The sequence below is a fragment of the Phasianus colchicus genome, chromosome 8 (assembly GCF_987193195.1).
Source record: "Phasianus colchicus chromosome 8, bPhaCol1.hap1.1, whole genome shotgun sequence".
NCBI lineage: Eukaryota > Metazoa > Chordata > Aves > Galliformes > Phasianidae > Phasianus > Phasianus colchicus.
Window position 1 is genome coordinate 31608158 of NC_143443.1, and position 27620 is coordinate 31635777.

Genomic DNA, 27620 nt, shown 5'->3' on the forward strand with positions numbered 1-27620 from the left:
GACGGCAACAAGTTTTCCTCTCCTTCCATTCCTTCCCCTGGGGCTGGGAGTGTGCTCACCCTGAGCTGCCCAAACAGAAACGCTTTAAGCTCCCAGCCTTGCCGTGAGGATAAGCAGGAAGTCACCTGGGAAACACGAGGTTTTAGCTTTCTTAAACACAGCCATGCCTAAACAAGCGGGCTCCCTCTGTTACTCGAAGGGCACAACAACCTGTAACTTCTGCAGGCAGCTACCAAACAGCAGCACCTGACCTGACTCGCAGCAAGGAGTCTAAGGAGAAGGTCCCGAGGCCGGGCATCACTGCCAGCACGTAAGAGCTGGACGCGGCCTGTCGGCGTTCTCGTGCCCCAGCGCAGGGCACGGAGCCGCAGGGACGGCCCTCCCTTCCCGCGGCCCCCTCAGAGCCCGGCCCGCTCCCCGCCCGCCCGGCCCGCACCGTGGGAGAGGTTGCCGCTCTCGTTCTTGCAGTAGCCGCAGCGGTACCCGTCCTCTCCCCCGAAGTACTCGACGATCGTCGGCGAGCTGCCGGCCGCCGCCATGTTCCCCGACTCAGAGTAGCTCCCCGCCGCCCGCCGCCTCACACCGCGCTCCGCGCCGCCCGGAAGCGGCCGCCGCCGCCATCTTTGCTGCGGGCACGGCGCGGGGCGGAGCCCGCCGGAAGGAGCAACCCCGCCATCTTCACCGCGCTTCCCCGCCGAGCTCCTCCATCTTTAGTGAGGGCGGCCGCGCTCCCACAGCGGCGCGGCTCCCGGCACCGGCCCCGTCCCGCATCCCCCCGCTCACCGGCGGAGACTTTCCCCTGCGCCGACGCGCAGTAGCCGCAGCGGTAGCCCTCCTTCCAGCCGCGGTACTCCACCACGGCGCGGCGCATGGCGGCCCGGCTCCACCCGGAGCGCCGCCCCGCCCGCCTCAGCGGCACCGCCAGTCCCTGAGCGCCTTTTGTCACCGCAGTCAGCTTAAAGTACCCCGATGTTTGAATAAAAATAAATTTAATATTACAATATACACAGATAAAATCTTAACTGAAGAATACATTTTTAAGTAGCTTTCTTTAAGGCACCTAGAGGGAAAAAAAAAAAAGAAGTATTAAGATATAGAACTTACCACAGAGATTATAATAGAGTAATTCAGTGCCATTGTTTAAAGGATGTGGGAGGAACCAGACAGGCTGAGCCCTTCTCAGACTACTGTTAACCAGCTCAGCTGTCAGTATGTTAGAAGAAACACTACAGAAACTACAACGTGATCCTTCACAGCATAACATTTCAGGAGTGCAATTCAATGTAACATTCCACAAGTGAACCACCATCACACATGAAGTTGTCAGTTAATTACCACATAGACAACTAGACGACCCAGGAAGAGATCAAGAATGTAAAAAGCCAGGATGTCACACAATTACTCAGCCTGTAGTGCTTCTACATATATCACACGTTTCCCTGCAATTCCTCCACGTGCAGAAAGACGTCACACACTGTATCTTCTAGTTCCTAAGTATCATCTTTAAGCTCCTAAGTTTAGTATCCTTAGTACTAAGAGAATTTACCTGAACAATTAAGCTGTCTCCATTTCATCTTCAATGCTATCAGGAGGGCTGATCATAGGTTCTGTTATTTCATATGTTTCTACAATTTCCTAGTTAGAAATGACAGAAAAGTAAGTGAGTTACAGGGCTGAACTATTTAAATACAGCTGCAGTTATCAACAGGTGTAAATGAAGTTTCTCGTACTAAAGCACTATTTTGAATGCCTGTTCTGATCATTCTGAGGAGATTTTATCTGCTAAGAAACTTTTTATAAAAAAAAACACAGTGAAGAAAAAATGTACTTCCCCTCTAGGAGCAAATATCACACACAAAGGGAAATAATAGATTGTGATTACGCAGTCCTCACAAAGTAGTAAAAACAAGTCATTAAAGTCAAAAGCACTTAAGCTGGCAGGGCTTTGTTGGTTAAAGATGAAACTGCCATCCTACTTCTTCATTTTCTTGGGGTTAAAAACATTTGTGATTGTGCTTGAATCCATAAAATTAAAATGCAGTAATAAATGAAACAGTAATAGTAATATATGAACATTCATCCTCGTTTGAGTAATAAGAACACAGTTCTCAGAGATATTCTCAAACTTCAGGGAAAATGAATCTAAGTCATTATACCCTCCATTCTTCATGGCTCAGGGAAATGACAACTTGGTTCCGTGCTTGAGTACTGTGGTCATCATTTCTTTCTTCAACGTTCTGTACAGGCTCTGTTCAAAATATTGTATTTTCATTATCTTTACAGTGTCCTTCAGGAACACAAAAGCTTCACAAAGATCAATATCACTAACGTGTACTCCACTAGATTCCTATCTAACAGTAGCCTGTACTATATGCTGCCTAGGAAACTACTCTAGTCTTAACTCTTTAAAATTTAGAAACTAACTTCTTCCATCTTCCCAGATGGATCTGGGTGTTTTTATCAAATCTCACTAAGTCTTAATCCCATCGATACCCTGTGAGAATGGGAACTGGAGACCCCATTCATACCATTTTCTTTCCAACTGTTTTAAATCTGCAGCACTTCTCATCTTGGATAAACAAGGGAAAATATATTTTTTCCTCAAAAGTATGTGCATACTGCTATGCTATCAAGCAAAATATCACTTCGGAGGTAACAGAATAACCTTTTATTACTAGTAATTTGTGCAAGTTGCCATAACAGAAGTTTTCCATATTTCTACATTTAAAGAGTCTCAAACTTCTCTATTAGTCTTATAAATCTCTTCATGCCTTCAGTTACATTCACTGCTTACCCCCAAATTTTTGCTCTTTCAGCTACACATCTGTAAAGCTTTGTGAACACATTAAGATATTGCTACTTTTCAATGTTATGACAATAAAAACAGTTCTTTAAAGCTAGACTTACATACCTATTACTGGCAATTTATCATCATCTAGCTTTATTCTTGCTAAACCATCCTAAAAACAAAGTAGGATTGAAGATTTCAGATGTTATAATGCAGTGATATGTATAAATAGTCACTATTTCAACATTACATCATCATGAACATGCATTAATAATCCTAATTAGCGAGCAGTAGGAATATATTTAGTTACTGTGCTTACAAAAGAGAATGCAGTAAATACTGACATGTAATAATTCTTTAATACTAACATATGCATGCTTGAACTCTTGTTTGAAAAGAGCAAAAGCAAACATTTAACCATGGTGAAACTGGCAGCAATAGCAAGAAATATCAGTACAAAAATAGTCTATTTTCTGTTTTATTCCATTTCCAAAATATCATAGAGTGTTCGTGGAAACCTAATCAGGAATTCTAATATTTAAATCCTATTATTTCAATGTCACACAAAACAAAAACAACAAATCAAGATTTCCATGCAATTCCAGCATCTCAAGTAAGATTTCAAGAACTTGTCTTGCCTTACCCTTACTATGAAGGACACATGGAAGATGTTTTCCACAGTGCGCGCAAAGGAGTTTGGATCAACCACAAGATCAAAGAAGGAAATAGGGGTATGAGCTGGCAATGTCAAAATGGTTTAGTTAAAACAACAACAACAAAAACAAACAGCTGATACCTGCAGAACTAATACACAAACACAAGTTAACAGCATTACTCACTTTAAAAACTAAGTCAATGCTTACAGTGACTTAGCTATAATACTGACTTCACAACTGTATGCATACAGAAAAAGGTTTCCAGAGAATATTTCATTCCATCTTTTGGCCCACATATACACACGTGTGTACAGACCAATTTTTAGGTACACCGCATTTGATTTACCTCTTAAAAATAAAGACACAGCTTAAACTGACTTTGCCATCAAACAGGTTGTGGAATCTGTTTCAAGAGCTGGATGCGGTCCTGGGCACCAGCTCCAAGTGGCTTTACATCAGTAAGGAGCTTGGACCAGATGACCTCTACAGTTCCCTTTCAACCTCAACCTTTCTTTGTCTAAAATGAAGCCTCAACCAATCAGATTTCATAAAGCATACATAGTCAGTACACGACCTTCAGAATAAACATTTCTACGTATCAACTCCACCTCATTTTGCTTCTGTAGTTTAACAGCTCTTAACTGTGGAAGATAAAAGTACTCGGTCTCAAATTGATGCTATAAAAGCTAAATTGAGTCATACTTACGATCATTTCTAAAATGAGTCTGTAACAACCTCAAGATCCTCTCCACTTCTTTTGCTGTGGCTTCCTGATGAGACTCCTCCATTTTTTTTAACTGTTATAAGACAAGAATATGAAATTGACCTTTTATGAACTCATTATGTAACAGATAGCATTTTCTCTGTATCACACATACAGCTACAGATGCTCATGCAAGCATCTGAGAACTTACAAAGTGATTTAGGAATGAATTCCCATTGTACAGTAAAAGCAGTGAACTTTCAGTTGATATGTTTTCAGAGCAAAGAAGTTAATTTGCCTTGGTCTCTTCGGATGACTACTGTCCCAGGCATTTCAGTCTGGAATATGGCCAACCACGCAAATGAATTGGTTGGCAAACAGAATACTCATCATCTTTTTTACTTTTTTTTTAATTCAATCAATTCAACCTCCTTCCTCTTTGAGAAGTACCAACATCTCACAAAGACGCTAAAGAATCTAAGAAAAATGCTTCCTAAATATACTATAAGGCTTGCAAAATCACAGTAAGCTGGAAATTCTCACTCTTCATAAGACATTTATTAACATCCTTCTCTCTGAAAACTGAGAAAAAAAACAGCATTCTCTGCTGTATTTTGACACAGTTCTGTGGGTATAACTGGGCATTTAACACCTTCATCAGCAGTAATGCCATACAAGCTCCATTTGTCTTTTTATGATTTTGGAAGATCCGACAGTCACTCACTGTAATTATTTCTTATATTTATACAATGTTTTGAAAGACCATTCTTGGAAGTGAATCTTGGACAAAAACTAGAAACGAGCAGGGAAAATGAAAATAAACAAGCAGTCCATAAATCCTACTTCATTCCACTCAGTTAATGAGATGCTGTAGTCCACACAAAACAAATTAGGAGGCATACCAGTAAAGTCTGAATCTTTTAGTGTGATACAGGTAAGAGTTACACAACAATAACAGAAAGATTTATATGTCACTTGAAATTATTCTGTTATAACAAGTCATTAATAAAGAAAGCAGTGCACAAACCTGAGCAGGCATTGCCCGTTTTCCTTCCCCTCCTGGAGCCTTTCTCTGCCTCTCAATCCGCTGCCTGGGTACAGGAGATTCAGACTTGAAAGACCCCAACCTAGGCAGAATAAAAAAAACATATATGTGTATGGGAACTGCTGAATCACAGCCTGAACCACTGATTGAGCACCTGGGAAAAGGACCCCCGTCAGCCCTGGGAGCACAGGTGAAGGCAAATCAGCTGTGTGACCAGAAGGGATGGAGCCTGGCTGCACCTCTCTTAGACCCCATTTAAGGGCTGACCTGAGATTAAACTCTACTCAAGCCCAGGGCATTAAAGATAATTAATCAGAATTAACACCACTTAGGGTTGTTAGCTTGTGCTGCAATAAACTTACATGTAATGAAAAGAAGGTGCTCTCCTGAAGTACTTTTCTGCTTCTTCTCCTAGCTTATACCAGGCATTACTAGGTAAATAGCCACCTGACATGCTCTCAGAATCGCTATCGTTTCCCTCTGTTTCTGTGCGATTTATACCCATGAATGTCAGCTACAAAAGGAAAAAGAAAACTGCAATGAGAATTCTTATCAAGAAAGATGATTAGACAGACCAATGGTGAAAAACTGTATTAGTGTCTGTCCTACTAAATTACTATTTAATGTCATAGTATAGCAATGGAAATTTGATTTTCCTGAAGGTACAATCAACATAGAAAAAGCACAGACTTGTAACTTACACAGGCAAGTCATGCTATATATACACAGAGGATTTAACATCAGACATTTTCATCTACGTTAGATGACAAAATCCAAAATTAGTGTTTTGCAGTGAATCAATTTCATATAGAAATGAATGAGCTGTAGTTCATCAAACCACTGTCTGGAAAAAACATGGGATGGACTTTAAGAAAATGGAACCTAAATTTAAATCTCATTTCAAGAGATCTTCAGCTTCCAAATATGAATCAATCTAGCATTTCCAAACACTTCACTAGATCCAGAGAATTGTATTTTTCCCCCTTCAAACTTCTCTTTCTTACATTGCAAATGACAGCAGACACTGGAGAATACACATAGCCTCTTATGTTTTTCATTGCTTAGATTATCATCACTCCTAGACAAAGGTTACATGAGTTTCTGCCCTCTAATTATTAGTGGAACAAAAATGGAGTGCAGTGCTTATCCAGTCAATGAAATCAAAACAAGAGTTGACTCCTGCCATAACCCCACTGATTGCAGCAGCAACTCCCCATAAGCTTAAGCCAAGCTTTCAACTAATAGTGATTATGAGCCCCACTATTTCAGTAGCTGCACTGATAAAAGACTCACTGATTTCTGTAAGGAACTAACATGGTAGATCTCCACTTACACACAATGTTTTTGTTTCCAGTAATCACTACACAGCATTAGTAATGCAATGAAAAAGATAACTATGGGTAAATAAAACCAATAATTAACAGTCTTTAAGTTACGTATGGAGCAGGAATGCATTTTTCACTACATCTCACAGTTCTTGAACACCACATACCTCCAGGAAACCTATCATTTCAAATATCATACAACAGTTTATTTGGCCCAACCTTGCATCCCCCAATCCTTCCCCAGGAAACAGCTTTAATAAAGAATTGAAAATGGGGGGGGAAAGAGTGGTGGTATTCAGTGGTATTGTGAAGCCATTCTTCCATCTGGCCACTGCAGAAACAGATAAACTGACATCTCTAAAAACATTTGAATAATACACATGGAACCTTGAGACTACATTCAAAAACACATAAAGCAGCAGACTAAATAAAGAAACTGCTTAGTGTGAAACGAGAACACTGTCTATCAAAGAAAGTGCATGCTTTTAGGGTAGTCTTAAACACTGACTAAACTGTGATAAAGCTGCAGCAGTACAAGAATGGGGAGAGGGAAATGTCTGCATTTGAGAGTTAAGATTTTCACCTACACAAACTGGAAATGCTGAATCCACTGTTTAAAGCAATTAGCAAAACTAACCAGAATGTTAATTAAGGAAATTCAGATGAAAATGGTTATGTCCCATCAGAACTTACAGGTGCTGCCTGACAATCTCAGGCTTTTCTTTTATGACTCTATAAAAAAAAAAAAGGGGCAAAACCTAAGTCTGGAACTTACCAAATCTTCTGCAAATGTTAGAGAATCAAACGTTGTGATCTCTGAGCGCAACTCATTGGCTTTCTCCTTTCCCAGATTTGATGCCAAGACAAGAAATTGGGCATCCAATGCAGCTTCTCGTGCACAGGAAACTGTTACAGAAGAAAAAGACTGTATGTTAGCAATACACAATTGTCAAAAACATTCAGCATACAGGAGATCCTCAGCGTGGAGCTTTGTAAACCATTTTATTGCAATGACCTCTCATGCAACTACTTACATAATACTCACATTTCCATCAGAAAAGGAAAAAGAAGAGGATGGCTGAACAAGGGCAAGCACAGAGAATGAACATGTCACCTTGTAACAATGAAAAAATGCATTTCATTCTACCTTTGAGGTTTTTTTCCCCTTCAAGTGAAACAAACCCATCTACAGTTATATCTTTTGGGTACTACTTCTGTCCTACATAGTCAAGATAAAGCACAAAGTATTTCTGAGCACAAACAAACATTACTGTAATTAGATTTTTGTCTCATAACACCTTATTCAAACAATTCCTCTTTAACTTAACATTATGTTTTAATATTTCTGATACAGTACTTGGATGTCCACTTCATTCACTTGCCCTTTTTTGTTTGTTAAAGTATCGTCTCCTCACGCTTGACTGTTAATCCATCACCTCTGACAAGGACTACAGAATTTGTTACCTCCACTGAATAGTTGATTGGCTTCCTCCAAAGCTTCTGTCAGCCTGTTGCTTTTGGAACTCAGCATATCCTCACGATTTTCTAGGGGAAAGGACACAAATGAAATCCTAAATTATGTGAATATAGAAGTATCAATACATACTCACACACACCTTAATCAAAACTGTCCTGTTCACACATCACATCTTATCGAAGTTGTGTTAATTAAATACATTTCATGAGTTTTACTCCCAGGTTCCTCTTAGCTGCAGCTAAACACCCATATCTGTGCCAAAGCAGCCACTAAATACTGCTGGGGTTTCTCTGCCGCTCACCTTATCCATTTCAACTGAGGACTTCAGGAAACAGAGGGATAAAAAACAAAGGCAAAAAAAATCATGCTTGGTGATTTCTGAATTTCACCAGGTCAAACACAGTTACTTATATATACGTATACATACGATTTAACAAGGCTTTCAGATGTGCAGTTCTTACTTACTGCCATTCTTTTAGGAACACGCTCAGTGCACTGGCATTGACAGCACTTGTTTTTCTTACTTAAGCACAGACTGACCCATCCATAAACCATGCTGTATTCTTTCATAACGGCTCTATACATTCAGCCTGCAGGAAGCAATCAGCACTAGACCTCACTAAGTTTGGCACTGCTTACTAAACCACAGTTGTAATGCCTTACTGAGAAAAGCAACACAGTGCAAACCTCTGTGGAAGAAGCAGAAACACAGACAATTATCTGGAGAGCTGCTCATAGAAATGCTTCAGCTGGCAGGGCACCTTAAAGGCCATCTGGTCCAGCCCTCTGCAGTGCACAGGGACACCCACAGCCCCATCAGGTGCTCACTGCCTCATCTCCTCATTCTGGGTGTCTGCAAAGCTGAAACACCACCACCTCCCTGGGCAGCCTATACAGTGCCTCAACATCCTTATCATAAATGTCTTCTTCATTATATCCAGTCTCAATCATGGAATCACTCAAGTTGGAAAAGACCTTAAAGATCATTGAATCCAACCATGACCTAACCATGCTACCCTAAGTCTAACAACCCTCCACTAAATCACATCCCTGAGCACCACATCCAAATGGTTTTTAAACACATCCAGGGATGGTGATTCAACCACCTCCCTGTGCAGCCCATTGCAGTGCTTAACAGCCCTTTCTGTAAAGAAGCTTGTCCTGATATCCAACCTAAACTTACCCTGGTGCAACTTGAGGCCATTTCCCCTCATCCTGTCACCAGTGAGAAGAGACCAACCCCACTCTCACTGCAATCACCTTTTAGATTTGGAAGAGAGCAGTAAGGTAAGCTTTCTTTTCCCCAGACTGAACAGCCCCAGTTCCTCCAGTCTCTCCTCATAAGAGATATTCTCCAAGCCCTTGCCAGCCTTGCTGCCTTTCTTTGGCCCTGCTCCAGCACCTCAATGTCCTTTCTGTACTGAGGTGCCCAAAACTGAACACAGTTCTCAAGGTGAAATCTCACCAGTGCCAAGTACAGGGGCAGGATGACTTCCCTAGTCCTGCTCACCACACCATTCCTGATCCAAGCCAGGATGCCATCGGCCTTCTTGGCCACCTAGCACACTGCTGGTTCATATACAGCCGACTGTCCATCGGAACACCGAGGCCCCTTTCCACCAGGCAGCTCTCCAGCTTCTCCTCCCCAAGCCCGTAGGGTTGCCTGGGGTTGTTTCGCCCATCCCCACAGCGCACAGCCCAGCTCAGCCCGTCCTCGCAGGCAGGGGTTCCACCCCTCTGCTCCCATCCGTGCCCCTGCTGCGCACACGCTCCAACAGCTCCGCGCTCCTCCCGCCCATGCGGACGCACCGCTCCAGGTGAGCCGTCCCAGCACGGAGCAGAGGGGCAGAAGCACCTGCCGGCCTGGCTCACGGCTCACAGCACATAGCTCACGGCTCACAGCACATAGCTCACGGCTCACGGCTCCCATCCCCCGGCCCCGCCTCACGCTGCACGCTGCAGATGAGCTCTCGGTACTGGTTGCGGATCATCCTCCTGCTGCGCTCATCGCCGCCGCCTTCGGAGCTCCCCGGCTCCTCTCCGTCCTCCTCGTCTCCTCTCTCGGAGGCGGGCGGGCGGCCGAGGTTTCCCGAGAGCCGCCGCCGCCTGCGCTGCGAGTCGGAGCCGTTGCGAGAAGCGGACGGCAGCGAGAGGCGGCTGCGGGCAGAGCCGGAACTCCGCGGGGAGAAGGAATCGCTGCTTCCATCCGACTCGGCCATCGCCGCCGGCTTCCGGGCCCACGCGGCCGCCGTAGGAGAAGCGGGCGGGGCGGGGCTGAGCCGCTCTCTCCCGGCGCAGCGGCGGGGCGGTGCCCGCCCTGAGTTGAGGCGGCCCGGGGGCGGCGCGGCGCGGCGCGGCGCGGGGCCAGGAGCTGCGGGGCCGAGACTGGGGGTGCGGCTGCGCTGCCGCCCGACGCGCTTCTGTCCCTCGGCGGGACGGGGCTCGCGGCCGGCCTGAGCCCGTTCGCTGGTCAAACCGCCGCAGCGCGCGTCACCATCCGCCACAACGGGGAACCGGGAGAGGGCGCAGCTGCGCCGCATTCCGAGAGCCCGCGCACCGCCTGCCTTGATGGGCTGCTCGCCTCTTCACCTCTTGCGTTAATAAGGCTGCTCGCCTCCTGCCTTAATGGGCTGCTCGCCTCTCGCTGTCGCGATGCCGATCCGAAGCTCTGTGGGGCGACCGCTTTGCTCAGGACTGAGAGCTGTGAAGGGAGACGCGGTGCGCGGCTCAGTGCCGGGGGCCAGGCTGAGTGCATTGCGGAGGAAATGCGTTTATCCAGCCTCAGACAAACATCAGCCTTGGGCTTCAGATGATGCTTGCTTGGGATCCACGGCTGGCCTTTCTCGCTGCTCAGACAAGCAGAGCCTTTTATTCATCGGGTGCACAGATTGCTCTTTGTCTCAGACATGCGATAAAATGGCAAAGCGTTCTAAAAGAGGCAACACATTAAAAATTCAGCACTAAAAAGCACAGTAAGAACCTAGCGAGCATTGTGCAGCTTAACAACTTGCTTCTAACAAGAATACTGTGCTGTATAAAAGACTTTCAGCACCTGGAGGAACCAAATGTGTGAGCACTGAGCATAAAGGTACAGCATTTCCAAAGGACAGGGTTTCAGGGGTGGAAGTGTCAGGCAGCACGAGCTCAGTGTGTTTTCTCATGACTGGAGAGTGCCACAGAGCCACTGTGCCAGCATTGCTGATCTGGCAAGTGGAACTCAGCTACAGTCTCCAATTGAATTCCCGTTCTGAGCAGCACGTGTTTTGTATAACTCACGACACACAGAAGCTCAGACAGATGCTGCGTTTCAGGAAGCAGCTCAAAGCAGACTGACATCAAATAAAGAGAAATGATGCTATTTCTTATGGTGCTGAGAACTTAATTACCAGCGGTGTTAACTGTGTGTCTTGGGGTAGGTCAAGGTCTGCAATCTGCTTGCTTTCATGGAAAAAGACACATTTTACACTGAGACAGGAATCACTGCTTAGCAATGTTGCATATGGTTGTAAAGCATCAACTTTCTTGCATTTCCCTTAAACACTCCAAAATAAGTGCTGCTGTTCAGGATGAAGAGAGAAAGCAAGGGATTCGTTATTATCTAACAAAATTGCAACATAAGACCAGATGCACAGCGATAATTATTCCTGAAATAAAGATAATAAACATAACTGGTGCTAGACTAATTGAAAACACGAGAAATGCAATGTCTGAGATACTTGCCATTCAGCTGCCAGCTCTGCAAGCAAATACAGGTGAGGAGCCTTCCATTAAATGAGCATGGCTAACTTAAAAAATAATAATAATAAAAAGAATTTTATTAATGTAGAAATGGACGTTTATACATTATGCATTTATACACGAGGTTCTTGCAGGAGCTTTTCTTTCCATGTTTACAGATAATCCTATGGGAGGTAGAAATCAGGCACCAGATATCCTTCCAGCACAGTGGGTTAGGTTACAGCCCATCAAATCACAGCATACGTGGTGCCAGTGCAAGAAGGTATTTTCAGAGGAACAATTATTAATAGAACTCTGCAAAACACGTGAGACCCAATCTGCTGTGATGTCAGGGGGAGAAAGCAGACAGGATGAAACCTTTTTTGGCATCAGGAACTCTTCATTGATGTGGAATGTTTCATTAAGTGAAAGACTGACACAGTGTTGCTCCATTAACGTGTGAGAATCCTGCTTGGCACAGACTAAAATACCCAATGCCTTCCACTTTCTCATTATGCTCAAAGAGCAATTTATTTAAAAAGAAAAAAAAAAAATACAAAACAGAACTTTGAAAGCAGGATCAAGAAATATATACATACATCTATGATGCATCAGAGTGGAGAATAGCCAGACTGCTGCTGCCTTGGTGGTCTGGCCAGTGCGTTTCTAATGGAGAAACGAAGGAATTAAAATCAAATGCAGAACATATTTTTGCAACAACAACGACGAAAAGGCAGTTAGTGCTCTGTGGAGTTGTGACCACAATATTGTGCATAACTGTATGCAGTTATTTGGACAGTGAACTTCTGATATGGCAGTAATTTCTCTCTCCTTCAGAAAATCCATAGGAATTCCCTTCTCCTTATGGCAGTCTCTGGCAGTTATCACCTTTCAGACGTTGCCAACACTATGCAAACAGTGATGTTAAACCTAAGTGCTTCTGTGATTGGCTTTATGCTAACAATTCAGTCATTTCTTCACACGTTGCAATGAATTCATTATGTTTTTATTACATGCGGTTAAAGGCATGTAACTTAATCTATGAAAAAAGAAACAACTTTTTTCTGTCTGAAATGATATATTCCAAGGGAGGATCTTTCAAAGGAATGATGGAACAGAAGATGTGTTCTACTTAAAGTCATTTTGGTGTTTGGTGTGGGTTTCCTTTCTTTTCTCTCCCACCCTTGGTGTGGGATTTTATAGTTAAGTCATCTGTACTGCAGTGGCATGTATTTTTCCTAAAAGAATCACAAAGGTAGTGTTCCAATTGTGTGTAAAATAGGTCAGACTTGCTCCCATTGGAGCAAAAGAAAACCCAGTTGTGCGTCTGTCTTCAACTACTGCATTCAGGCAAGTGGGCTGAGAGATCCATCTTATCCACGGTGAGAAGAGACGGGCTGCTTTCCCTCTTTGCCAAGTGTGTGGATGAGAGAAGACTAAACACTGGCAAAGAGGTTTAGAATGGAATGGTGGCAGGAGACTTTTCTTCTGCCAGGTACTCTCGTAGCAATCCCAGACCTCGAATGTTTGTTCTGAACTCCAGCAAAGCATTCCTCAGGAAATATGCAGAGCAGTGCTGGCTTGCAGTGTTTTTCTTGATGCAGCTATCACTTCTAGCCACTGCTGTGGCTGTGTGTGTTTTAGTGGTGAATAGTTTTCCCAACTTACTGAGTTAGTTGGGTGGAGAGGCAGCCTGACACCTGGTACTTACAGTCCTGCAGTAACTGCCAGAGGGGAAAATTCCAGTTACAGTGGTGTATCACCGAACTTAGGCAGAAGGTTTACTAACATCAACAATGACAGCAGACTGCACGCCGTGTACTGGACCTATCTTGTGTTATTCTCAACCAGCAACTGAGAATTCCTGTAAAGAACTGATGTGTCACAGCCCTGCAGATCCCTGGGTCAGATTCCTTACACTTCATAGCTCTCCAGCATAGTGTTCTCAAACATAAGCCAATTCACATTAATAGAACACTTTCATGTGATCCAGGGAGAAAGGGGATCCATACACCAGCTAGGAGAGAAGGAGTGCAGAAGGTTAGAAAAATCAGTGGTAAATTGAATGGTGTATTTTCATTTTTAGTCTAGAGGAAAACTGGTAAGTAATATTTTATTAGTTCTTTAAAGTTAAAAATGTCTAGACTCAAAGCAGTTTGCTAATTATGCTTTAGACATTACTAAAAGGTGAAAGGAGTGTCTTAAAAGTAAAAGAAACTTTTCTGCTTACCAGAAAAAACACAGTGGTTCCTTTGAGGTTCTATAGTTTCATGATCTCTTGTATAACTTGTTTTACAATCCACATAACCTATAATGTAGACGACAGGATGATGACTATTTAATAGTATCTTTCTAAGACCAACAGACTGATATTAGCATGCATGTCCTAAAACAGCTATTTGAAAAACACTCTGCAACATTACAGACTGTAATAGCTATTTGCAAATGCCGGAGTTTTTTAATATGGCACTCTTCCACGGTTCTTTTTTTTTTTTTTTTCAGAAATAGTTCTAAGGATTTGTTTCAGAAAGGATTGCTTGTTGATTTTACGTTGCCATGTAACGACAAGAATGTGTTTCATACGCAGAATTTCAGAGATAAAATTAGCTGGCTATTCTCTAGAAAGACTATGCAGATGTTTAACCATGTCCTTAAGCAAGAGCTGACCATCATCCACACCTATAGGTGGAAAGTTACCTCTGGTGACCCAAACCTCTTTCTTATAGATCTTCAGGTATCTAAAGACACTTCTAGCCTCTCCTGCTAAGAGAACTAAGATTAAAATAGTACTTCATTAGTTTGAGACTAACAAGGATTTTATCACTGTGTTATTATATTGAAATATGTTGCTAACACGTAAGGCAAGAGCGACTTCAATTATTTCTGCATTTTTCTAATAAACAGGGTTTAGATTGCCATTATGCTTTGGTAGAAGGGCTGGTAGTTGGCCAGAGGGGTCAGATGGGCCCATGGACAGAAAAACTAAGCCTCGTTGTCTTAGTTTCCCTTACCTTGTCCTCCACATCTGAATCTGCATCTACATCTACGTGCATTTTTCTATCTTTGAAACAGAGATCTGTGACAATGACGGGTTTGGGTGCTCAGCTCTAGGGACCAGTAATTAGTTTGCACGTGCTCTCAAATCAGCTAGTTAGCATTTTTCATCAAGCAAACGTTTTGACAGTCCCAAAGCAGGCTGTGGCAAGAAATCTAAGTCAACCTCATTCAGGAAAAAGGTCTTAGCTGGTCTATGTTATCTGATAGTTTGGTCATTTATCAGTAAAGCGAGTTGTCAGTGACTGGCTGAGCTTGAATTGTCACCTAGGCACTGGTTTGTGGGACAGGTGAAAGGGACACCCGTCCAAAGGCAGCTTGTCAGCCTACAAAAAGAAAAGAAAAAAAAAAGTGACACAAATGTCTCCAGGTCCAGCAGTGTACTTCACACTTACAGAATGTGCCTGCAGACCATTTCTCCCTTATAAAAAATCAACTTAAATTGTACATTGATGGTTAGTTTGTGCTGCATGATGTAGAGCGAGTGGAACAGGAATAGAAAGAGAAGCAATCGTTTGGAGATGTTACAGATGATGGGGATGGCAGAGGGAGCAAGAGACATCTCTGTGGAAGTTCAGAACATAGAACAACCTCCAGATTGAGGTGGGCTCCCTACATTCATTTCCAGCTTCCATTCATCTGGAGGGTAGGAAGGAGGATGGTATTTGTGAAGAATATCAAGGATATTCCTCTTGTCAGTTGAGGCTTTCTTTAAAATCCTCTTACACCTCTCACCTTTTGTGGCAGTATTAGAGAATGACTGCCCTGTAGTTCTGGGAAGCTTTTAATCAGTGTTGTGCTGCATCTTCCCATGAGGAAGGTGAAAGCAAGGTTTCCTACTGACAGCTGACCATTCTCAGGAGAGATGGGGAGGTGGAGTCACCTCAGAAAACTGTCAGATCAGCTTTTGTGTTTTGTGATGTCAGTGGAATAAACATATAGAAGCCCCACGATTCCAGAACTGAAGAGAGTGAACTTTTGTCCCGTGCCTCTGATCTAAGCTTAAACCCAACTAAAGAGCTTAAATTCAATTGATTCTACATTCAACCGCCGCAATTAATGACTGAAGAGTTGCACTGCTGACAGCCAGCATCAGAGTAAAGACTTCACAGACTGTAGTTTTTCTTGACACAGTCCTTTTCAACTACGGGCTTCTAAAGATCACACAGTGAAACGAAGTTTGAGTTAATTTGTGTTGTTTTCCATTAGACGCTCTTGTACATGGGTTGCTGTGAAAATACATCAGCCATCAAGACAGATACAGAATTTACAAGGCTCAGCAAGTCTGACACAATACTGCACTATACATTCTTGCCAAAATAAATTTGTCATAAAATGCTAGTTAGGACTTGACAGACTCATTTAGTTCTCTGGTTTCACAGTAAGCATATGATCCAGCTAGCACCCCTGGTGCTTGGGCAAACCAAGGCTCAGCCAGCTCTGAGTCCTTGCAAATGGATCAGGCTGTGTTTGTTTGCTTCGTATTCAGAGCAGTGGTGTGCTGTGGGGAACTGTACAGGACTCCTAGCAATAAAGGCTGTCTGCATGAGTGAAAGGTAAGAATGATTTAATTTATCTAAATGAAATCTGCTTTTCTGAATGTAAGTAATCAGAAAAGATTCTCTTGATTCATGCAGGCTGGGTGTATAGCATAAAAACTTTTTCTAGCTATCCAACCACAATGAGATAGGTGTCATGCTAATAATTCTGTTAGCTGTGAGCAGTTGTTGTATTTGCAACAGAAGTGTTTTAGAAGGAAACAAAACCAGTATAAATGTGATTAAGAAGGCAAGATAATCTCTTTAGTGATAACGAAGGAAAACAGGAATCTTTAGGAAGGAGGCAATGCAATAGCAGCGTGTGCAGAATAGATCTGACTGAAGTGATCAAATTAGACCAAGTGGCAAGGATTTGCTGAGCAGATCTTCAGGAAAGATAGCTTAAGGACATTTTCTTCCATTCCCAAAATATGTTTCCTCTATAAAACCTGGGAAAACAACAAACAAACAAAAAAATAACTGGGGGGAGACATAAACCTCCTTAGCCCTATTTTCTGTGGCTCTGTTGAGCTGTCAGTCAAACAGTACCACCTCATGCTCTGAAGATTCAACGTCAGCTTTTCACTCACCCTCTCAAAGAGGCAGAGATATATAGGTGTAGGTCTCCTGGAGCACAAATGATCAAACTCTTGCATTATGAGCACCTCCTTGCTGCAGCCTGAAGCAGACTGCTGCAGAAAGAGAAGAAAAGCACAAAGCAGCAGCTCACAAGTATCAAAATCCTAATTGTTAAAGCACACCTTAATAAATCTGCAGTTACAGACCTTGCATGCCTAGATTTTAATGAGCTCCGTTTTGGTTTTGCTTGGTACAGATTATGAATTCTCTAACACTATGTGTGTGATGTATTATACATAGCTGTCTTTCACTTTTGTTATTATTATCCTAGGATAGTGTGAGCTGTTGTCCTATTTTTCATCCTCATGGAAAAAGCTTTTGATTAGTCTATCATGATTTGAGTTTTTTTTTAATATTTCTTTGTGTGTACTACATATGCAGCATATGGAACTGAAACTGCAGTAATTGCTACTAGCTGTTGGAGTAAGCTGCATGCCTACTTGTTGCCTTGTCTATTACTCACAGTTTCCATGCCACTTCCAACTGTAAACTGAAAATTACACTTAACCACTTTCTATATGAGAAAAAGCTGCTTTTAGCCACAAATTTGGAGTGCTGCACAATTTTATGGAACCCATATGAAAATCTCTGCACGATGCAGTGAGATGGGGGATGTATAAATTCATGAGCTACCTCAAGTCTTTTTTCAGTTTCTGTGATGGGCTTTTCATTCAGTGCTCTCATCAAAGGTGATGTGCATCAGGAGCATTGGCGATGGAGCACTGACATATTTTTACTAAAGATGACATTCTTGCACTGTAATAAACTAGCCTTAACATTTCTTTGTTGTTATGCACATTATATTCAGGCCCAGCATTATTTCAGTGTTTCAAGAGTTTTGGAAATACTGCTTTAGCCTTTTGCTTTAATGCATTCTACAGTCTCATAACATCTTTCCATGGCAAAGTTCTGTTCTTACGTATCTGAAGATTGAAGAGGTTTGGGTCAATCTACATGCTTTTGCACTTATCAGAAATAATGCTATTCCTTCACCATACTTGGTGAATTCCAGTATATGTATGTGTGATCACACGAGAGAAGAATAATCACATCTGGATACAAGAAGAGACAATCTCAGTTCAGTTTATCCCATTAGCTACAGAGGGTGGTATTGCATATCCTCCAACCTTATACGACCTTTAAACTGGACAAACAGCTGTGAGCCTTATTTTGTGCTCACTGCATTGACTTAAAATACAGTTCCTATCCACTCTTTGGGTACAAGAGATGATCATGGTTTCATGCTAGGACTAGAGGTGTTGTTATTTATTCATTTAGTGGTATCTCCAAGTGCTTTGTGATTCATTAAAAACAGCTGTTGTGGATGGGAGAATTATCATTTTCACTTTGGAGTCCACATCCAAATACAACTCCAGTCACTGGACTGAAGTGACAGAGCTGGTTACATACATCACAGGTGCAGTTGGAGGAAAGCTGGACCAATGCTACTTATTTCCATTCTCTTGATTACCTTTTTTAATTTTCCCAGGGCTGAAAGAACAGCTCAATGACAAATAGATAAATAGCAGATAAATAGAAACCAACTGTGGAATCAAGTTTCATCTGTTCATCTGTCAAGTTCCATCTGTCGTAATGACCAAAACCAAAATAACTACAGCTGATGTTTGAAATGCATAATTAGATTTTGGTGTTAAAATCTTATTGAGATTAAATGGGGAATTGACATCTTGAACTAGGCTGTTTCCAGACTCAGGAAGCCAACATTGCAGATGATTTCTGAAGATTTTCTTCCCATTTTTCCATTCAAGATTACAATCTTGGCTTAATAATGTAAAATGCAAATTCAGCACCTAGTTATACATAACAACAGTTATTTTCTGAGCCTGGTCTCCAGGGAACCCTCCCAAATCAAAAGCAAGACTGAGGTAAAATCCTGCAAAGCCTGAGCCCTGAGTATTTGCTAACGATGGGAGAAACACTAATGCAGAAAATACACCTGTAAATGAAGAGCGAAATTCTGAAACTGGATATTGTTTGTATTATTGGAAAATGATAACATGAGTATAAATAGTGTAGGCCCAGCTGGACAAGGCAATATGTTATATGAGTTTAAATCTGTCGTTAGGAGAAGCTGATTAGGTTTATGTCTGTCAAAAGGATGAAGAGTTGTGCCATCTGTAACAACAGCGAGCGGCTTAGTTAACTTTATCTCCACCAACACCCCAGGATTGCTAGGGCACCTTCCCACCATTAGATCATCTCTTAAAAAAGACACAACCACAAGAGCAAACATAGAGCTCCAGTTTAGAGTAAATGCATCTTAGGCACCAATCACTGTCACCAGATCATCATATAGAATTCAGACACTGTCTTTAACTGACCTCATTGTCTTGTTTTGCATGCCTGCTTAGTTGAGTCAACAGAGTCAAGGGGAAAAATGGGTATAGAATTGACATTCACCTTAAGCGTGCACTCATTACATTCATTTTAATAACGTTATAAAGATGAAGGAAGAGTTATAATGTCAATAAGAAAGCACACATTATTATGCTGTTATTATCTTTAGCATGTCAAATGGATTTCAGCCTTACTGCTTTATGTATTTATTTGTTTGTGATGTCTTTAATGATACCTATGTGACATTGCTGTGCAGAAAAACGTTCTTGGCTGGCACTTACAAATGAGCCTAAAGGAAGTATTTAGGTCCTGTAGCCCTGAAATGCAGCGGGGTCTTTCTGTGCAAGGTTAAATCAGTGTAACATCATTGAGAAAAGTCCCTAATGCAGTCTATACACATTGTTCTGAGTGCTGAACATTAGCCCTGGTTTCAGACTCAGTCCAGGATTACACAACATATTGATGCCTTGATCACTCAAGCCCTCTGTGCCTCAGTTTCCCCTTGCAAAGTGTTGTCATTGTCATCCTGCTTTGTAAATCAGTAAAGAACTTCCATCACCAATCATACCTACCTGCAAGCATTGTGCTTATGGAATGTAACAGTTTTCATAGAACAGAAGTTTGGTGTTACTCCACAGTTTCATTACAAAGTAAATATATTTTTTTTCAGCTGCCTTCAGCCTACTTGTAAACAATGACACATGGCTTTCCCAACACTATCTTGAGTGCAAGATTGTTTCAGAGGCCAGTGACTCAGTTTCCAGCATTAGCCCTGCCATGACCTGGTGCACTTGCTTGGACGAGAGTCTGAAACCAAGCCCAGGACGTGCTATTAACAAATTATCTTGACATACCAGTCTCCCAAGAGACTTGTTTTCATAGCTTGTTCTCATGACTGATAAACCACAGCACATCTTGAATGAGAATAATGTGGATTTTTGTCTCTGAGCTGTTTACCACCATCCCAGATCTGTGCCTGTGCCCTGCAGCAGGACAACTATCTGTCAGTGCTTCCAAAAATGTGCCCTTCACTCCAGAGGTGCCAACACCCCTTCCAGAACTCACCCCAAGTCAGAGGAATGTTTCTCTGCCTCATCTTTGAGGTTTAGGAGCACGCATCCTTCCCTTTGAGTGAATGACTGTACATCAGAGTGCAAAAACAAACGTGCGCCCTGCCAAGTTGGCTGTGGACCTGGGTTACACAGTCATGCATGTCTCGTGATTAAATATGGGTGAGATATTTGTCATCAATCATAATTGGCTGTTTACAAAAGGCAGGCAGTAATAACAAGGAAATCACATGCGGCCCTGTGTGATGGTAGGCACAGACCAGCAGTTGAGATATGTGGGGCAGCTCCAAGCCTTGTTCACAGTCTTGTGGCATTGGGAACCTACCTGAGAAGTCCTTGTCCTCCTCTCCACGCCCAGAACTGGGTATGGACAGTTGGAGATTCAATGCTACAGTTCAGGGCTGCATTTCCCCAGCTCCAACAGCCTTCAGTTCTGTGCATGGAACCTGGTAAAAAAGAAAAATGCTGTTATAAGTGTGGTTTGGAGAGAGAAATGCTCTGATATTTAGACATACATTTTTTGCACTCTCAAATTGCGCCAAATACTTTTAGTTAAGATCTGAAATGAAAGGCTTATTTTCAGCATGAAGGAAATATTCTTGGGTAAAATGTAAATAAAATTAATTATCATCTCCATGCTGCTTAGGGAGGGGTGCTATGCCTACTGACACCTTCCTAATGACACTTTATAAAACTGTCACTGCCGCCTTAACAGTGCTTCACAGCCCTGAGCACGAATTAAACTTTTCGATACCTTGAACCCCATCAAAAACATTTTGGATCACAATATCTTTTGCAGCTTTCACACCATAGCAAAATACTTTCCCTCCCTCTCTGCAGCCTGACTGCCGCTGCTGCCCCAGGCATTTCCCTGCTGCATTGACACCCACGGCGTGGGAATGTCCTGAAGTACTTCTAATTAGAAATACTTCTGCTTAAAAGTACTGCTAATTTGGACAGCCTGATGGGAAGCGATGGTGGAGTGCCATAGATCAGATTTTTTCCATGCCAGGTTCTTATACTGCTGGCAATTAGCTTGAAATAGGAAGAATCGTTTTTAACTTTCTTAATTTGTTTTTTTAAAAAAATCAGAGCAGGTACTCAGAGTGCCTCCATTCCTCCTCCTGCACATCACGCACTGCCCAGCAGCCCAGGCTGCACTGCAGAGCTGGACCCACAGAGCCACCTTCTACCTGAGCATGGAGTCCAGTGAGTGAGTTCTGACTCTTTTTGGGAGGCAAGCAGCAAAACACCGTTTCACAAGTCTCACGAAAGGCCAGCTCAGCTTTTTGTTGCCAAGCAGCAGCACGATTTTACAGCAGATCCAGCTGCTGATGTTGCTAAGCAGCACCAAGTTGTGCACTTTTCAATCATTACGTGTTCACCGGCTGTCGTGATGGGATTATGATTTCCCTCCCACATCTTGATGGTTGCCCTTCGAGAATTGGGCAGGAAACAAGGGCTGAAGGATGTCAGTCAGTCTCAGAAGTCTCTACAACTTTATTCTGATACGCAGAAAATACAAATTATTTTATAGCAGTGATATCAAGATCGGAGAAGAGTAAAATTCTGAACACTCCCCTTTTCTTTCCTCCTACCTGCAAGAACAGCTGGTGCATGACTTCATGCTCAGTGCTCCAGCAGTCTTTTATTGCTCGGTGTGTCATATTCTCACGTACAAGTAAGAAACATTAAAATGTTCTGTCTTATTTGGTAGCACTTCTACCATCGAGCAAACTGAGCTCATACTAAATTGTCCCATATAAATACTTTAGGTAGCATTTATTCTATGGATAAAACTGAGGTGTCTGAGTAGTGTGTGGTTGGTAATTATGCCAAATATTGTATGTAATAGGATTAAATAGACTAATTCATGCCAAACTGTTTGGATCTTACTGAAGTGCTTAATTCATTAACCAGATACATACCTCACCTTTCAGAATGAGCTGTGCTTTCCCCTACTCTGAGTGCTCCAATCCTCCTGGGTTAGATCCTCTTTTGATCAAGAAAGAGTTGGAGTTCCCTGCAGGAAGAGGTGTGGATGAAGGATCACAGGAAAGCAGCCCAGTGTGAGTACTTCTTCATCTTCATCCGTCGTGAAATCAAAAAGAATAAATTGAGACATCAGAGGATGAAGAGTGCTCTCACAAGTCATGGTTTATGCAAACTGATTTGACTTCTTACCGGTACAGAGCAGATGAGCAGCATCTGCATAAGTTGGAACTAATTGAAGTGAGTAGAGGTTGCTTGGCATAGTTGGGACAGGGCCTGAGACACCAGAGTGGGTCAGAAAACTGATGAGGCCCTGTCCAAGGCCAAAACGTAATGTCAGTGTTGTCTGACAGAGCTGTTCTGGGCCCGGAGCTCGGAGCAGTTGCTGCTCACAGTGTGTCTGTCGCTCCCTCGTGACTCATTGCTGGCAGCAGAGCAGCTGTCTGCGTGGCTCTGCAAACTTACTCAAGGTTCACCCATTAGAGAGAGGCCTTCTCCCTTGCACACGTGTTGATAAAAAAGACAAATACATAACCAGAAATCATGAGTGACTACCAAAAGGTTGTTTTCCCTGATATGTGTGCCAGGCCGTTGTTTTGCAGGGCAGCTGCCTCGCTCTCACCTCGTGGCATTCTCTTGCCTTAGAAATGGAATAGCACCAAATATGAGCTCAGTTTCTGCACTGAGGAAATAATCCAACTAGCAGAAGTGAGGATACACTGTCAGGCTTGTGTTTCCCTGAGCTCCCACAGGATCCTTGTTCTTAAATTCATGGCAGAGAGCCTAAACAAAAACATTTCATTATGTATTGTCTATAGGCAGTGAATATTACAGTGATTCTATTTTGTTTTCTAAGGAAGCACATACTAAAACTTTAATTTGATTGAACTTCAATTTTCTCGATCATGAAAAAGGATGGGGAGAACAGAACAAAGGGGATCTGACAGCTGCTTTCATGTATTTTAGTTCCAGAGCTTCACTATAGACTGTGACTTTTTCATTTTGAGCTCTCTGAGATGTAGCACAGATTTATGTGACACTTTGTCTTAGCCCCATGCCACCAAACCTATCCACATGTACCTTAGCATGAAACCTGAAAAAGCTCAGAAAATACAAATAATTTGTTTCTGACCTGCGGAATTCTGACCAATAACTGTGGATTAATGTGCTACCATAGTGCTGGAGGCTTCACTGACTTCATTAAGAAACACGAGCTTGTAAAGGCAGGGCACTCTGGCAGCTGTTCATTCCAGCCCTTCACATACCTCATGCTCTCAAGCCAGATGTTTGTACACCGAGGCAGAGAAAGACCACAGGAATGCCAGGCCCAGCACATAGATGCACATGAAATTCCTGCCTCTCATTCATGTCAGGTAGGAATTGGGTGTGCTGGACTCAGCAACGCTGCCTTGCAGCTCTTCCAGGCACAGTAACCCAACAGTTTGCTATTCCTTTGCTGTGTGCACTATCAAATACCACTGGTGAGGGCAGAAACACGTTAATCCCTTGGAGTTACCACTAATGAAACACTGCTGCACCACCTTCTCTTATCAGCTGTCTTTCTGAGAACCCCTCAGCGAAGCTGTGCTTGAACAGACAATGCACATCAAGAACAGCAATTAGCTTGTCCATAAACCAGTACTTCTTGCAACATCACATTTCAAAGGGTTTTTGTCACATCTCCTCCCTTCCGGACAATTGCACTGGAAGTGATTTCAGCATAACTTGAACGGAGCAACTATTAACAGGTATTTCAAAGCATCACAGAATCATTTCAGTTGGAAGGGACATTTAAAGGCCATCTGGTCCAACCAACGCCCTGCAATGAGCAGGGATGCACACAGCTCCATCACCTGCTCAGAGCCCCATCCCCCTGGGTGTCTGCAGGGAAGGGGCATCACTGTGTTTTTGGGCAGCCTGTGCCACTGCCCCGCCGCCCTTGTCATAAAAGATTTCTTCCTTATATCCAATCTAAATCTCCCCTGTTCTACACTGAAACCAATTTCCCTTGTCCTGTCAAGAGGAGCTTTCAACAGTAGTGAGATAAAATGAAGGGCAACATGAAACAGACAAACAAAATGCAGAGCAGATATTCCCCCCAGTACTAATTTTCCCTTGGCAACACGTGCAGAACTGCAGTGCAAGAAGCACCTCTCCTACCATCGACCAAGGGACACCAGCAGTCAAATATGCTTTGACCAAAGGCTGCTTTTTCCAGGCTGACATATTTGAAAACCATTAGCAGAGGATTTATGGAAGGCAGAGCCACAGCAGGGGGAGGTCGGGCGGAGGAGGAATAACTCGTTTGCTTTTTGCCTGGGGTGGAGGCAGGCTGGTTGCTGAGCAGGTTATGAAGGTGGGTCCCTGAAAGAAAGCCTACATTTCATGTTGGGCCGAGGAGAGGCAGGAGGAAAATAAGGCAAAAACCCACGAGGTAAAGATGGGAGAAAGGGTTTGAAGACATGCTCTGAAAGCATCGCTGCACCCAGCACTGCCCAGTTGTGCCAGAACGTAAGTGTAAAGCTAAATGGTCTCTCTCTCATTTTCAGGGAAGCGGTTTTTCTGCTGTATATATACAGAAGTCTCTGTAGGCTGATGTCCAAGTTGGTACCAGTGAGCCATTTTTGAGATACGTGGTGCTAAAAGAATTTTAATAATGACATGTAAATTGCAAAAGATAGTGCAGAAAGATGAGAAAGATTATCTTTCGGTGAACCCATGTTTATTTTATGAATGGATTTTTAGCATGTCTATAACGCTGATTTGAAATCCCATACATATGATAAAGCTCACATATTTTACAGTGTAAGCAATGCTTGTGCATTGAGAAATCATTTTAAAAACAATGTATGTAAAAAGGATGGAAATAAGATTGTAATTTGAAGAAATATCTTTGTTACTCGGTAGTGCAATTCTCTCACTGTTATCATTCTCACTTATCGACGGTTGGACTTGAAGATCCTGGAGGTCTTTTCCAACTTTAATGATTCTATGATTCTGTGATTAATGGAAAATATATGCATTATTCCTCATTTATCACTTTTATCTTTATTATTGGGAAAATTTTAATGTGCAGTTGTGTGGCTGTTGTGAAACTTCATACTCTTAAGCAGAGAAAGGAGGAGGTAAACACAACATGATACATTGGTGGAAATTTTCAACAGCTAAACTTTGAGCCACGTTTTTTGTAATTTTGTATTTAGTGCCTGAACATTTTAATAAAAAACAATAAATAAAGTATTTTTGCTTTCAAGTGAATATGACAAATACAACCTCTATCTGTTGTTGCTGTTATTAACAGTCAATATCTTGGCATTGGTGCAGAAGCCTCAAAACCGTATTATGCACTGGGCTTAATTTAAAATAAATAGAGCAGCACTATTCATATGCTGCCTAATCCACTGATGAACTTGACAAATTTTGAAAAGCTGTAGAATTTGCATTTTCCATCAATATATAAGACCCCATTGCACACTGATGTATACATGAGGACTTGGAGAGCTGCTTTCTTTCCCCAGCTTTTGTTCTTACTGTGAGTGCTCATAGGGGGAATGAGAGCTTTTGGTTTCCACATGATGTCTGTGGGAGCAGAAAAGCATCTGGGAAAAGAAAAGCTGGTGGGTCAGTGGATGGAAATGCCAGTCTGTTCTCTGCTAAGGAAGCGTGTGGCTGCTGGGGGAAGCTTGTTGTTGTAGAGAAGTTGTTTCCCTCCTATGCACTGTAACCTCAGTTAACTGCTCAGTGGATGAGAATGCTGTCATAACAACACACATTTAAAATATTATAATCTTAACCTGTTGTCCTGGAGCATTTCACTGAGCTGCACCTGAAAAGCTTTGCACATTCACACTTGGTGATAGAGCACTGCGTGCTTGGAGAACGGCAGCTGTGAAAATATCGCCTATGGTCTTCCATGTACTTCCAGGACTACTTTAAAACAGCAGAGGATTTGGCAGTAGTCATAGCAGATAAAAGCTAGGGCTGCTAATTAATCACTAGAAGTGCAATGCAGGTCCCAGGGATTTCAACAGGAGCAAGTTCAAGCACCGGTGTATCCCCTGCAGACACTCAAGTTTAAACAGAGCATAGCTTATGAGCACAACGCTGAACTCCTCTCCCTCCAAACCTGCTGTGAAGAAGAGTAATCTTTCAAGTTTAAAAAAAGTGTGCTGCAGTAATAAGTAATAACATTCCTTAAAAGCTTATATGGTTTTCTTGGCTAACAACGTGCAATCTTTCTTTGTCAGCCTGGCTTTAATGGAGGTTTTCTTGACGTGTGCCACAGACCGATCTCACATTCTTTAGATAAATAAAAATAAAAATTGAAGGGAGAGTGTGTGTAATATTCACCCATCTGAGGATACAACTACAGCGAATTTAAATGCCTGAGCTCCAAAATGAAACGTCTACAACAAGAAGTAAATGTCTGCAGCTCTGTTGTGTGCACTCCTTCTGAGCAGCCTTTAAAACACAGCAAAAGCATGGAGCCTGGGGAGGCACTGCCTGCAGAGCTGCTGCTGACTGTTCTGGAAATTAAGTAATTAGAGTTGAACCAGTGTAAAACCAATAGTAATTAAAGTGGGCAGATCCTGTCAAGTGTAAAGAAAACGTGTTTTAGGTCATAAAATTGTGAGTAGAATATTACCTTGAAAAAGCATGGTAGGATTTCAGCAATAAGGATTTAAAAAAAATACATTTTTTCCTCTTTAAAGTTCAGGGCATGTGTGGGAAATTGTTTCTGTTACAGGAACAGCCAGGTATAATGTGGTTCTAGGCAGAGTGAGCCTGCAGTTCAGTCCAGAGTCTCCAGGATAGAAAAGTGGTTTGAATACAGTTAACATAATAAAGTTTTCATATGGGCTGTCCATCCAAAGGAGGTTTGGCAAGGAAAATGCCTTTCTGCTCAAATGACATGGGATAATCCAGAAGCAGAGCAACAAAGCTGAGTTTCAGGGAGTGTCCGTCAGCATAAGCAGAGCCAGTGTGGGAAAGGCAGCAGGCAGAGATTACAAAAGAGCTCTCGTCCCTAACCTGTGATTTAAAATCATTGTAGAACTGAAGGTCAGGAGGGGCAGCAGACAAGGTGACTGAGATGATGCTCCTCCAGAATTTATAGCTTTTAGCTTTTTTGTTTTATTTTTTTAACAGAAAACTAAGAGCTTTTTCTTTTCTTCCAGTGGCCTCTTTAATTGCTCTGTGATACTGGACGTCAGCATCAGAATGGGCAATGAGAACAGTAGTGTGGAAAATCAGGTGAG

The 27620-nt window shown here is 42.5% G+C and overlaps 3 protein-coding genes across 17 annotated transcripts in view; 1 reads left to right on the top strand and 2 right to left on the bottom strand.

Moving 5' to 3' along the window:
- ATE1 (arginyltransferase 1) overlaps positions 1 to 917 on the bottom strand; it is a 70583-nt gene extending 69666 nt beyond the window's left edge. For 4 of the 8 annotated variants that reach the window (XM_090145604.1, XM_031597371.2, XM_090145607.1 and 1 more), the window contains exon 1: positions 784 to 917. In XM_090145604.1, the coding sequence (XP_090001730.1) occupies positions 784 to 871 (88 nt within the window). In that variant the 5' untranslated portion in view covers positions 872 to 917. The other 4 variants (XM_090145603.1, XM_031597367.2, XM_090145606.1 and 1 more) reach the window with 3 other exon arrangements.
- A 55-nt stretch (positions 918 to 972) lies between these two features.
- Positions 973 to 10488, bottom strand: NSMCE4A (NSE4A component of SMC5/6 complex). 2 transcript variants are annotated; one of them, XM_090145608.1, is made up of 11 exons: positions 9943 to 10488; positions 7982 to 8062; positions 7293 to 7423; positions 5555 to 5706; positions 5175 to 5274; positions 4151 to 4241; positions 3432 to 3526; positions 2912 to 2960; positions 2157 to 2248; positions 1547 to 1635; positions 973 to 1060 (listed from the first exon to the last, which is right to left on the bottom strand). In XM_090145608.1, exons 1-10 carry the CDS (start codon positions 10211 to 10213, stop codon positions 1555 to 1557), a joined length of 1143 nt encoding a protein of 380 aa, XP_090001734.1. In that variant the 5' UTR covers positions 10214 to 10488; the 3' UTR covers positions 973 to 1060; positions 1547 to 1554. The 2 variants fall into 2 exon arrangements, with proteins under 2 accessions (XP_090001734.1, XP_031453234.2); XM_031597374.2 differs by having other exon boundaries at positions 9804 to 10084.
- Positions 10489 to 13351: 2863 nt separating this feature from the next.
- The window catches only part of TACC2 (transforming acidic coiled-coil containing protein 2), a 115357-nt gene continuing 101088 nt past the window's right edge, over positions 13352 to 27620 (top strand). For 5 of the 7 annotated variants that reach the window (XM_090145602.1, XM_090145597.1, XM_090145596.1 and 2 more), the window contains exons 1-2: positions 22311 to 22439; positions 27540 to 27615. In XM_090145602.1, coding sequence (XP_090001728.1) covers positions 22312 to 22439; positions 27540 to 27615 — 204 coding nt within the window. In that variant the 5' untranslated portion in view covers position 22311. Of the gene's footprint in view, positions 13813 to 22310; positions 22440 to 27539; positions 27616 to 27620 lie in introns of those variants that run through there. The other 2 variants (XM_090145599.1, XM_090145600.1) reach the window with 2 other exon arrangements.